General features: G+C 30.9%; 1 protein-coding gene across 1 annotated transcript; it reads right to left on the minus strand.

Moving 5' to 3' along the window:
* Positions 1-3,061: 3,061 nt before the first annotated feature.
* On the minus strand, positions 3,062-7,470 carry LOC146941866 (Protein kinase superfamily protein). The gene is made up of 7 exons (XM_085755693.1): positions 6,965-7,470; positions 6,554-6,838; positions 5,387-5,704; positions 4,727-4,954; positions 4,549-4,649; positions 4,341-4,461; positions 3,062-3,666 (listed from the first exon to the last, which is right to left on the minus strand). Exons 1-7 carry the CDS (start codon positions 7,268-7,270, stop codon positions 3,343-3,345), a joined length of 1,683 nt encoding a protein of 560 aa, XP_085611819.1. The 5' UTR covers positions 7,271-7,470; the 3' UTR covers positions 3,062-3,342.
* Between the last annotated feature and the right edge of the window lie 7,031 nt (positions 7,471-14,501).

A 14,501-nucleotide genomic window follows, 5' to 3' on the forward strand; every position in this document is an offset into this window, starting at 1 on the left:
CCATGTTTTTTTTTTTTTTGAAGGAATATGTCTAGCCATGTTGGCATGCCTTTTTTTAATTATGATGGCAATTTCATGTTGACATTTTAGGACATTCTTATATTTGTAGAAATATTATAGAATCTTTTGCACTTTTTATAATATCTTCTTAGTCTAATTTATTCCATTTCACCGTGTACCATCAATCTAATTATCAATGTGTAATAAATAGACCAGAAAAAGAATACGGTTCAGTCCTTTCAACTCAACCACGGTTGACCTCCCTTAATATATACGACCATGTTACCAAATTACAAGAATTAAAAAAACTGATGATAATGTATGATCATTTTTCTTCTTCAAAAATAATATATGCTATTTTTAATTTTTCTTAAAAATAAAAAATGAAATAATAGATGATAATGTTACCAAATTACACGTGAGAGCGAATGAAATCTCTAATTAGGTTTTGAAACTTTTTGGCATAATTTTTGTGTTTTTAGTTTTTATTTAAGGGTTGTTTGTGTTTTTGGCCCTTAACATTTGGGCATATTTTAGTTTTAGTCTTTGTTCCATTTTCTCGTCCAATTTAGATGATATGACATGTTGACATTACGTTCCATGTCATATTTTGGATGAGCACTAAGAGCATCAATATCGTATGTATATTGTCGTGGCTACACAATATCCAATGTCTTTGTGTTAGAATGTCTTAGATAACTGGCATTGAAGAATGATAGTCAAACTCTTCATCGTTGCTCTACACGGCAACGTATCTTACCTGCAATTGTCATTTTTTTTTTTACTTTTGAGTTTTTTTTTAATTAATAGGTTCATATTTGTGCAAAGGTTGTATTATATTAATGTAAGATATAAATTTGTAATATATTGTGAGATTAGTGATACCATTATAATATTATAAAATTTTGGACAAGTGGTATAGATATAGATATTTGAAAAATATAGTTAAGTGGTTTAAATAATTGGAAAGTGTGAAATAATATATTTCATCCGTCCCATAATAAGTGAGCCTTTTGTAAAAAAAAGAAATTATCATAACATAACTAACTCATTTCACTTTTCAATGCAATATTGATTACTTTTTTTCAATTATAACTATAATTAATACTCCCTCCGTCTCACAATATTAGTCGTTTAAGGTTTGTGCACGATAATTAAGGAAATGATTAGTTATGTTGATTTCAATGGTAAAATTAGTGGCATTTACTAAAATACCCTTATTAAATGTAGTTAGTGGAGTAGTTAAGTTGGATGAAATTCAATAAATAAGGGTATAATAGTGGAAAAACATAATAAATGCTGCATTGGTATTGTAATGTGACAATTATTTTGAGAAAAATAAAAAATGCTAAAGAGACAATTATTGTGAGACGGAGCGAGTACTACTTTCATCACTCTTAGTTCAATATATTCTACTTTGCATTTACATTGATGGTAAATGCACAAATACTTGACAAGAGCACTTAAAACCATTTTTCTCTCTTCTTCACTAATATATTTTTCTTAATAAGTGTGAAATGAGAAAAAACTCACTTAAATTGGGACGGAGCAAGTAATATATTAAGTGTGATCTATTTATACCACCTAATTAAGTGTCGTGACTGTCATGTGGTAGGGATGAAAAACAAAACTACACATAATTACAAGGATAAAAAAAAAAAAAAACTATAAACTACAGAGCTTTTCTAGTTTCTAACTTAAACCATTGCATATGCAAGTTTTTACGTGACCGTCGAATAATAAATTTTTGATCTATCATCTCTTTTTTTTCTCTCTTTTATCTATGTAAGTTACCTTTTAAGCTGTTATCTTTATTTTAAGAAAATTGTTGTTCTGACTTCATAATCTTCCTAATAACACATGGAAATTTCTAAAAAGCCTTCAGCTGTAGTTAACTACCGTTCAGCAATTCGACAGCAGTTAACTACCGCTGGTGCCAACGGTAGTTAATTGTTGTTGATTTGTTTTGGAAACTCTTATGTCTGTTATGTTCTTATAACAGATCAACGACAGTTAACTACTGTTGGTTTTTTTTAGAAATTTTCATATGTTATTAGAAAAATATGTATGTCAAAAAAGCAATTTTCTTATTTTAATTGTCAATACTACTCACAAAAGTATGTTACTCTAATATTTGCTTTTAAAAGTAGTGGTGAGATATGAGTTTTATCCACAACCAGTTGAGATTAATTCATGTTCATATGTGAGAGAAGACTAAATAATGCAACAAAGATAGGATCTTGTAGAAACTTGTGACATTGTAATTGAGTTTTTTAATTTAGGACATTAATTTTGATCCAATCGCTAAATGGTGTGTTGGTACATTTCATTGTGTTATTTGGGGGATTGCTTTAAATGCTACATCACTACCAATGAAATACGGGTAGGTTCGGAGGATTGGTTTAACTTAAAGACTGAAAAAAATTCAAAAACTCTACTTATTGACATGTTGCATCTAGAATTACTATAACATATTTGACTTGATTTTACTAGGTTTGTTTTGAACATGTTGGATCATTTTTGTTTAGAATATGTGTCCCTTGCATATCTTACTGGTTTTGTTTTGAACATGTTGGATCATACTTGAGTTTTACTAGTTTTGTTATTTGGGGAAATCTTAAGTTTAGTTTAGGATAGACAAATACCCTCATAAAAAAACATATACACTACTATATATTCCACGTCACATGTGAAAGTGGAGAAGGTCTTGTTCTACGATTCCTAAAACATACTACTATTCACAAGACTGGTCTGAGATAATTACCAAGACTCGTGGTCGGAAGTGAGGACTATATCATGGAAGATGGGTGCACAGTATTAAATTAGGGGTATGAAGCTTTCAATAGAAACATATGTGTATGAAACAGAGGGTGGAAAACGAAGATTTAATAGAACGAAGTGCAAGTATGATCACATTTAAGAAAATAATACAAATTTTATGATTTGGTTCAACAGACAAGAGTTGTGAAACTGCATATAATTTTGTCCTTTTCGTCAAGGTTACCAAGGCTTTAGTGAAAAGAAAAACTGATAAAAAATGAAACATTAAACGTGAGAGCACTTTAAAAAAATAAACATTTTCTTGCTAAATGGAAGAACATTTCCAAGGTCATGACGAATTAGTGCTCCCAAAAACTGTACAGCAGTGGATTTGATCCTAAGATATACAAATATATGGATCCCCGTTGTAGATGATTATACAACAACAACTTTATGCAAATGAAATACCAAAAAATATGAGAAACACAGGGAAAAAAAAATTGAAAACCAAGCCAAAAAGATGTATCAAGGCCTAAATCATTCTTTATCTCATTATAGGATGGCAAAATCAAATGAAACTGATTATTTGCTCCTAAATAATAAATCCATTGAAAGTCCAATAGTTGATGGCTTAAATGGACGCATAAATTTCCATGATGAAGCCATCTGAGACTCTTCTTTTTTAGTTTTTGTACCTTTGTGAAGTCCTGTACCATCATGGCTTCTAGTAGGTCCAGATGGTTTTACATTGAATATCCCTGAATTAAAGGATGTGTCCGGGGCACCAAATGAAACAGGTCCTTTACTTGATTCATCTTGTGGATATCCAACAGCTCCATCTTGATGAGGTGGTGGAAATTTCTCACTCTTGCTTTTTGCATTTGCATGGGTCACAACTCTCCACCTCTGAAATTCAGTGAGATACACATGTAATGTTTGCTCAATCAAGGCATAATATAAGACACTACATCCTCCGGTCATTATTATAAGCAAAAATCTACTTTTTAGGTTCATTCAATAAATAATGTATGTGATCCATTAAATAGACCACATACATCATTTATTAAATGAATCTAAAAATAAAATTTTGCTTATAATAGTGACCGGATGGTGTATTTTAGTGGAAAGCTCGATTCACCATGAGAGCATCATCAAGTCAAACAAAATTTCTCACAAAGTTCAATGTCTTTATATCAGAAGAAAACAAAAAACTAATCACAAAAATAATATTTTATATGTCAGGGTAGACATGATCAGAGAATCCCGAGTAAACAAATGCTGAAGAATCTAGGTCTCAAGTTCCAGGTGACATTATGATTTATAAATATTAAATACCAAATAGTGAGATTTCATGAAAAGGTACTTAAATTAGTCATGAGTGTATGTCGGTAGATTCATACAAGGTCAAAGACATTCATTATTCACAAAAGTATGTGACATGCTAGAACTTTGGTTGAAGGAACAGAAATTTAAAATTAAAATGAACTGCAGCCAAATTGTGTACATATGCGGCACATTAAATAAAAATTAAGTGTCAAGTATGTGTATAACAGACAAATATAACTATATGTTTGACTTACATCTAAGTTTGTTTGGATCTCTGCATTGGCTTCTGGGGCCGGAATGGCTCGACCACGCTCACGTGCTCTGAATCTTTTGGCACCATCGACTGCATTAGCTTTTCCATTTAGTGCCTTTTGCCTGAGAATGAAATGAAAAAACATCTGAGCAAATAGACAGAGTGATGAGTGAGGCAAGAAGTTAAACAAGAAAAAAGAATAAGACGACCTTCTAGCTTCTTCATCTCTCATTTTAACATCCAATTCTTTGCTGGGAGGATACTTTGGCAAACTTGACGGTTCACAAGCATGGGGCTCGGTGGTAAAAAACTGCAAATAGAAAACAGATGTGAAATATGTTACATCTAAGTTTTCAAATATAAGGTTAATCCACAGGGATCACTTACTTCATGATTTAGGGCAGCAGAGGCAGTTCCACGGCGATCGGGTTCTATTGCAAGAAGACTGTCAATTAGAGGTAGTGATGATGGAGGAAAATCCTTGAATGTTTCTGAGATGCAACGTTTATATGGCTGTTGCGGCTTAAAGATTGTAGCATTTGGCAATTTATGCTTCCGCCAATATTCCTCAGCTGGAGAGCCACACAACTTAAATATTTTGTGCAGTTGTTCAACCTAACCCCAAGCAACCCAAAAATCAGTCATACATTGTCCAGAAAATACGCATTTCAAGAGCAAAAATAAAAGACATCTTATAGCAGATAAAGGAAATTTGAGAAGGCTAAACTGCTAACCAAAAATATTTGTGACAAAAGAAACTAAGTATCATAGCAACTGCCCTAAACAAAATGGTTCTTGTTTTCTGTTATTTCTTTTTAATCTATCTCTCTTTAACATGTTTTGTTTATTTTAGTCAATAAACAAGCTCTTGCCTTACCCAACTTGGTTGGCATCGAAGAGAATTTTCCAATTAAATGGTAGGGAAAAAAATGTTGCTTAAGGAACAAGATGAACCACAAGCAAACTACCGAGTTAATTACTCGAAATATTTGAAAATAGATCTAACGCATCCCAATTAGGATTGATAAACAAGATGAAGAGCAATACCTCTGTTCGGCCAGGCATGATTGGCTTCCCAGCAAGCAGCTCTGCCAAAATGCAACCGGCACTCCAAAGGTCAATACCTACACCATAAAATGTAGCTCCAAGAAGAAGCTCGGGGGGTCGATACCAAAGTGTCACAACTCTGCTTGTCATGCTCTGTTTTTTATTAGGATTATAGAAAGTTGCCAGCCCAAAATCTGCAATTTTTAGGATTCCTTCATTATCAATAAGCAGATTTGAACCCTTGATATCACGATGCAATACGCCTCGACTGTGGCAATGCTCAAGACCAGAAAGTAATTGCTTCATAAAGCATTTAACCTGTCATAGAGAAAATACTGAGAGACAATTTAGCCTTTCAGTATGTGTTTTCTTTCAACATTTTATCATAACATGACCAAGTCTTTCTTCCATCTAGTCTAACTGATAATTGAAAAAGCAGAGCTGCTTCACAAGACTCCGCCAATTACTAAATGTGAAAATCTCCATGAATAAGCCTCGTGGTTAAATTTTGGATGAAATAAACCTTATATGATTTGATTTAAGATTAACAATTAATTGCAGTTGTATAACATGTAAAGTGACCCTTCCTATATTATGTGCAAACTCTGTTTTCCATTTAAAGTAGGGGTTGACTAAAAATGAAAAAACGTTTTCATAACAACCAAATAATCTACCCTAATAATCTACTAGGCTTCTCAACACCCACAAAATATTAATATTGTTTGAAATATAGCACTTTACTTAAAGTCAAATTCTTTCCATATAAGAGCAGAAAGCAAAAACATTTCCAATTTTGGGTAATAAACTCCTAATCTGCAGAAATAATTATAAAGGAAATTCAAAGCAGTGGCATAAGAGAGAATATGTAATTGAAAAATATAGCATAAAATACAAGGATATTTTTAAGCCGGCTATGATATGAGAAGTTTGGACGATTTTGATTCATGAATATCAAGAAATAAATGGAAAACCAAATATGGTTAGAATAGTAAAAGGGGACCCAACTTCCCCTAGAAAGACCTAGGAGCAAGATCAAAAGCCTAAACTATACAAACAAAATTAATGCAAATCAAATGAAACAACTTTATGTAATTAAACCCAATAAAAGGAGACAAAAACAGTTAATTATAACTTAAGCATACCAAAATGAGGTTAAAATTATAGTACCTGAGGTTCAGTGAACTTAACACCTTGACCAGCAGAAAGACCAGCAAGATCATGTTCCATATATTCAAATACCAAATAAAGACTACATGACATTCTAGAAGTAACCAATCCTTCAAGCTTTACAACATTTGGATGATCAAGTTTCCTTAAAACAAGTATCTCTCTTGCCATAAACTTCACACTCTCTGGCTCCAAATTATCAAATCTCACTTTTTTTAATGCTACTATCTTCCCTGTAACCAAGTCTTTTGCTTTATACACATTACTATATGTCCCTTGCCCAATCTGAACAAATCAAACACAATTACAAAGTAAACACCACCGATTCAAAAAGATCTTCTTTTTTTTTTCGTTTTTATATTAAATTTTTCATTTTTTTTAACTACACAAAAAAAAAAAGTATTATTTCACCTTAGCAAGCTTTTCAAACGAGTTGGCGCGACGAGGTGTCCAATCTCCGATGGCTTCACCGGCGACGGCCATCAACCAAGACGGCCAACCTTGTTGATTTACTGATAGTGGATCGAGCATAGGCTTCCGGCGCTCCAGCGCCGGGAGATTCACCGGAAAATCTCCGGTATGGCGAGTTTTTTGCTTCTCCCGAACTCTAACGACATTATTACTTACTTCAGAAGAACCGTTACGCTGCTGAGTTCTTCGTTGACGGCGTTGATCTCTGTCTCTGTCACTGGCCGACGTACCAAGCACGCAACCCATCCGTCAGATGAGGCAACGTACTGTTAGGGATGCAGAGTATGAAAATGGAAATCACATGGAATCAGAAGAAAAAATAAGTTAGTTTACAATACAAAATCGCCGTCGTGTGCGGCGGAGTAGAGGCGGAGTAACGGTGGTGAGTTGAAAGAGGGAAAAGAAAAGAAAAAGGCTATGAACTTTTAGTTGAAAGTTTTGTGAGTGAGAAAGTGTAATGAGTAGAATGAGTTAAGAAACGACACGGGAAGAAGAGAGAATTACGGAAATGCCACTGTGTCTGAAAGTCTGAGCTGGTGTTGTCAGTTAAATGGTTATGAGAGAGAAAGTCCAAAACGACATGACGTAATTTGATTTTGTGAACGAAAGAAAAGGTCAAGGTACCAAAAAAGTAAAACAGATGAAAAGAAAAAACAAAATTCTACTAAAAATTCTTGATATTTGACTTTATGGTTGATTATTATTATTATTATGGCGTGGCGTGGTGTTTGAATTGAATTTTGATAATTCTTTTCATGAATTTAGGTGCAACTATTGAAGAAAGGATTTAATGGGACTACGAACCAATGGTGAACGTAGTTAATGGTTTCAATTCAAGATTGAAATATCTGACACATGAACTTGTTACTTCTACCTACCGTCTTCTGCGTATTAAATATTGCTTCTACCATTTGGAGTAAATACTTGCTTTGCATTCATTGCTCTAAAACAAGGAGAAGGAGGACTTGGAAACTTTGAGAATAAAATCACCAATTTTATTTTATTTTATTGAATCAGTGAATTACTCTTTCACTTACTCCTGTAGTACTTTTTTTTCCCAACTGAAACAAAGTACTTATCAAAAAAAAAACTCCAATAATACTCTTGCGTATTTTTTTGTCAAGCGTATTTTTTTGTCAAGTGTAGTTTAGTGATTAGAGCTCATACGTTTTAATATGGAAAAGTAGGTGTCCGAAGTTCAAACTTCAACCCTTACATATAATATGCAATATCCCTCATTGCGTATTTTATTATTATCGTTTTGATATTTTTACATATTAAAAAATATAGTTAGTTTATTAGTTACTTTTACTGTTAATTCTACTAAACTCTAAGTGTTTTCCTATTTTATGCAATATTGCATAGGTAAAGAAATTAAAAATAATACTAATTTTTTTATTAAAATAACAACTATTTACTACCTTACAAAAAAACACAACAAATTTTAAGATAAATTTATTATGTTTGACTTTTCATTCAATGCAAATTTGCATATGGTAGAAAAAAATCTTAAAATTCACATAATTGTTAAATGTTCATATGCTATAAACTAATTTATCAATTATCCTTTTTTTTTCTACCAACTAATTTATCAATTTTTTTATTTTTCATAAATACAACTTACTATGCATTTTGTTCTTGACAATAAACCCATAGTATGTTGATTTGCGGATTCATACCTACCCTATATTTATAGGTTAAAAAATAAATAAATTACTCCCTCCGTCCTGTTTTAAATTATCTAGTTGACAAAGTGCATTATTGATATGATACTTTGATCATATTTTCCTACTAATATACAAAACTAAACAATATCATATAAAATGTTGTTGGATTCGTCTCAATAAATATTTTCAAAATATTAAATTTTTATAATTTTTTCTAATAGATAATTAAAGATAAAAATTATGCGTTGGTATGTGTGACAGAGTGAACCGTGTCACTTAATATGAGACGAAGGAAGTACGTCATGGGTAGTCTATTTGTCATCTATTTGTATCTAATCTTTTTTTAGGAATCGTATTTAATCTTATATACATATTTCTTTTTTCTTTAATAAGTGGAACTTGAGACCTTGATTAGGAGCACACTCCAAAGTTCTCAAACCAATACCACATGTGTAATCCTCTCTCTCTTAATGCGAGTTATTCATATTTTTATGGGACTTAACTAAATTTTTATTGATAATTTAATTAAAACGATAAAAATAATAAAATGATTTCGATTTAATTAAAATGATAATTTTCATTGATAATTTAATTAAAACGATAAAAATAATAAAATGGTTTCGATTTAATTAAAATGATAAAAATAATTAAATAGTTTCAATGTAGGGTAAAGATGAAAGAAAAATTCCAACTCAAAAAGGTGTATTTTTTATTTTTTTTTTATATTGTTATAGATTCCATCTATTATCTTGTCGTGCTTTGTTTCTTCTTGTTTTTAAGAGAATCGGTTACATGTTTCAATAAACCAACTTGCTATTATAATAAGGGTCATGTTAACTTGTGTTCTTAGGGTACATGTTAAGCAACCCAAAAATGGAAACATTTTCTTAAATTTTGTACATTCAATTATTGAAAAGTAAAAAAGTTAAAGTCAAATGCATTAATCACAATAGAATATTTCTATTTTGAATCATTAACTTGTGCCTTGAGGGCACAAGTTACCATTTCCCTTATAATAATAATCGGAGAGTAAAATTGACCAATAAAAATTAAAAAAAATGATGCCTTGCCTTCCTTTATATAAATATAAATATATATATATATATATATATATATATATATATATATATATACTCCCTCCGGTCACTATTATAAGCAAAATTTCACTTTTTAGATGCACTGAATAATTAATGTATCTAGTTTATAATAAGGACTAGATACATCAATTATTGAATGTATCTAAAAAATGAAATTTTGCTTATAATAGTGACCGGAGGGAGTATATACTAGAGTGTTTTTTTTATGGGTCATGTTAACTAATGCCCTCCCAGGGCATTAGTTAAGGACACTAAAAAAAGAAATTTTAAAATAAAAATAATATTTTTTATGCTTTTGAAGAGTTGACAACACAAGTTTCAATGTAATATTTTCTATATTTGATTCCTTAACAAGTGTTCAGGGGGCACCGGTTAACATTTCATTTTTTTTTATTGGTCAAACAACCTAGACTCTGTTTGGTAAAATTAGTTGATAGCTTTTAGCTGATAAGTTAGCTGATAGCTTTTAGCTGATAAGCTAGTTGAAGTGTTTGGTAAAATTAGCTGATAGCTTTTGCTTTGAATAATAAGGGTAAATATGGAAGAAAAAATGAGAAGCTAAAAGCTATAAGCTCAAAAGCTACTTGAAGCAGCTTCTGAAAAATAGCTTATAAGCTCCTGAAATAAGCTATAAGCTCGTTGTACCAAACAGAGCTAAAGTGTTACCAACAGAGCTTTTTTTGTCAAATGAACTTATAAGCTAAAAGCTAAGAGCTAAAAGCTCTTTTTTTGGGTTTACCAAATGTAGGGTTGGGAATAGGCCAGGCCGGCCTACAGGGGCCTACGGCCTGGCCTGTTTTGGCCTGGCCTGGCCTGGCCTGTTTCGTAGATAGGCCTAGGCTTAGGCTTTTTAAAAAGCCTGTTTAGTTAAATAGGCCAGGCTTAGGCTTCCAGAAAAGCCTGTTAAGCCTAATAGGCTGGCCTATTAATACTATTTATTAAAAAATGTTTTTTTATATTAAAATAATTGCATATATTAAAAATATAAATATCTTTTTCTCTATCTATTAGTCCCTTAATAGGCTTTGTTGTTATAGGCTTTTAAGTAGGCTTTAATCTAGTTAAAATTTACTTGTAGTTAAATAGGCTTTTAAGTAGGCTTTAAGGCCTGTTTAGCTTATTTAGTAGGCTAAATGAACTATTTGATGACCTTAATATAAAGTAGGCCTGTAAGTAGGCTTTCAGGCCAGTCCAGGCTTTTAAATAGGCCAGGCCAGGCCCAGAAAAACGGCCTATGATAGGCCATAGGCCAGGCTCAGACCTGTAAATTTTTTCGTAGGCCAGGCTCAGGCCTATCAAAGCCTGGCCTGGCCTGGCCTATTCCCACCCCTAACCAAATGTCTAGAATTCACCTTTTAAGATAAATAAGCGGGGTGTCAAGAGTTCAAACTTCAACCTATATATATTACTACAATGCATTGTTCATTGTTCCTACCGGCTGAACTATGATCATCGAGAACAGTCTAATGTTGTTGGATCATGGGACAAGGCATTAAATGTTATCTCATTTATTTTATTGGAGATGTGTATTTTTAATTCAAATATACTATGGTAAAAAAATGTAATTTACCTACGCTCTTTGCTTTAAAATTAAATTATTATTATTTTAAGGGAAAATCAATAATTTGTTGCATCTTACTCGTTTTTTTAAGGAATCTTAGTTTTTATTTACATACACATTTTGAATATCTAGAATAATAAACATTTAGTAAAAAATAAGGTGCCTGCTACGTTTGGACTTTGGAGCTCACAGACTTACAATTTTTTAAAGGATGTAATCGTTGAGGCGAAGCTTTTGTTATTTTCATTCTCTTTAAAAAGTACTCCTCTCCGTTCCTTTTTAAGTGTCACTTTTAGAGAATTTTTTGTTCCTATTTAAGTGTTACTTTACATAGTTCAATGCAACATTGAATGTTATTTTACTAATATTACCCTTATTTATTACTCCCTCCGTTCCTTTTTAAGTGTCACTTTTAGAGAAATTTTTTGTTAATATTTACTCCCTCCGTTCCTTTTTAAGTGTCACTTTTGGAGAAAAATTTTGTTTCAATTTAACTGTCACTTTCAAAGTTCAATGCAACATTAAATGTTGTTTTACCAATATTATCCTTAGTTATTTATTGCGGACAGAGAAATATATGAAATGAGATATTAAATGAATAAGGCTATTATAGTAAAAGTATCAATTATTGTATCAAAAGTAGTAATATTTATTGATTGTCTTGGTTTGTGTAAAATGTCACAAAGTGACAATTAAAAAGGAACGGAGGTAGTAACTGTCACTTTCAAAGTTCAATGCAACAATAAATGTTGTTTTACCAACATTACCCTTAGTTATTTATTGATGAGAGAGAAATATTTGAAATAAGATATTAAATGACTAAGGCTATTATAGTAAAAGTATGCATTATTGTATAAGAAAAAGTAACATTTATTAAGTGTCTTGGTTTGTGTAAAATGTCAAAAAGTGACACTTAAAAAGGAACGGAGGTAGTATTGTGAAGAGAGAAATATATGTAATGAGATATTAAATAAATAAGGTTATTATAGTAAAAATAGAAATTATTATATCAAAAGTAGCAACATTTATTGATTGTCTTGATTTGTGTAAAATGTCAAAATGTGACAATTAAAAAGGAACGGAGGTAGTACTTCTAGACTTAAAAGGCATCTGATAAAATATTTTCTTCAAAGTCTTAATTTTATCATAATATATTTAATATTACTATAATGCATATGCAAATAAAAAAATGCAAAAATAATCCAAAACTCTGATGAAAAAATCAAAAACTCCTTTCCGAAACAAAGGTGTCCATAACTAATTTGAAGAGGGAGGGTCAACCAAGTTTAAAAGCAGGAGGTAAAAAGTAAATTGTACAGGATTGGAAGGCTGGTGTTGTACTTGTGGTGCAGACTAAAAACTCTACAAAAGGCATATTAAAGTTGCTTTTGATCAAAAATTTGTTCATTTAAAACAGTACTCCGTAAAAGAAGTTCCTTTTATTTTTAGAGCTTCTCCCAAAATTTGTTTAGGGCCTGTTTGGTTCAGCTTCTGCCCAGCCAAAAGCAATTTTCTACAGTGCCAAAAACAATTCTAGCCAAAAACGTGTTTGGTTTGGCTTTTCAGAATTGCTTTTATCCTCCAAAAGCAATTCTCCATGAAGCTACAAATCCTAGCTTCTAGCTTTTCTAGAATCAATTATAAACAGTAAATATTATATTTTATTATTACAACCTATTATTTTCCTTTATTGTCCTTTATCAATTCTCCTTCTTTATCAATTCTCCTTTAGCTATGTCTATTTTAGTAATTATACATTCAAAAGCAATTCTACATAATTGTATCCAAACATAAATCAGTTTGTTTAATCAATTCTACATAATTGTATCCAAACATAAATCAATTCTCTCAGAATCAATTCTGTCAGAATCAATTCTATCAGAATCAATTCTGTCAGAATCAATTATATTCAAAGCTGAACCAAACACACACTTAGTCTAACTTTTTCTTAAAGGAGAATAAAAGTTGACATGAAAATAAACTTACCGTGGAGTGGAAGTATTAACTAATGAAAATAAAACTTATAACAGAATATGTTTTTAATACTATTTTCGTTCGTAGTTGTAAACTTCATCAATTTGCTCAAAAAACTTTAACAATACGATCAAGTAAAATTGCTTGCCGTGACAGTCGGAAATCTAATTTGTGGTATTATTAGCATATTTTGAGGGACCCCTGGTACCCTGACTGTTCTAATTTGCAGAACACACGAGGCTTGACCTAACTTTTGCACGTTACGTTTTGCGTAAACCAAGTCAATTCATCTTCTTTTATTTTTAAGTTGAGTAAAAGTTGTTCTCAAAAAAAAAAAAAAATTGAGTAAAAGTTTAATTTATTATTCTCTGTTTAATTTAGGGCCCGTTTGTTACGGATTAAAATAAAAGTGATTTTGATATAAAATAATTTAGAGATTATATTTTAGAGATTATGAGCCCGTTTGTTATAGCTTTTTTAAGAAAAAAATCACTTATTTTAAAAAAATAATCACTTTTAAGAGTATTGTATCCGTTTGTTACAGATTTTAAAAAAAATCAGAATCTAAAAATAATCTAAAAACAGCATCAAATGAGAAGCTGTTAGGAGCAGCTTAAAATAAAATAGATTTTTTTTAGAGGAGAGAGAAAATATAATTTAAAAGATTGAACTAATTTTGTAACAAAAAAAATCCTTTTTATATAGTTGTATCCAAACAAACTAGATTATTTGTTTAAAAAAAGTGATTTTTATTACGGTAAACAAACGCAAAATAGATTATGATTTTTCATATAATCTCTAAAATATAATCTCTAAATTATTTTATATCAAAATCACTTTTATTTTAATCCGTAACAAACGGGCCCTATATGAAAAATCAGAATCTATTTTGCGTTTGTTTACTGTAATAAAAATCACTTTTTTTAAACAAATAATCTAGTTTGTTTGGATACAACTATATAAAAGGGATTTTTTGTTACAAAATTAGTTCAATATTTTAAATTATATTTTCTCTCTCCTCTAAAAAAAATCTATTTTATTTTAAGCTGCTCCTAACAACTTTTCATTTGAAGCTGTTTTTAGATTATTTTTAGATTCTGATTTTTTTTAAAAATCTGTAACAAACGGATGCAAAACTCTTAAAAGTGATTATTTTTTAAAAATAAGTGATTTTTTTC

The sequence above is a fragment of the Medicago sativa genome, chromosome 3, assembly GCF_051527215.1.
Source record: "Medicago sativa cultivar Bolivia chromosome 3, Bolivia_mono, whole genome shotgun sequence".
Lineage (NCBI taxonomy): Eukaryota > Viridiplantae > Streptophyta > Magnoliopsida > Fabales > Fabaceae > Medicago > Medicago sativa.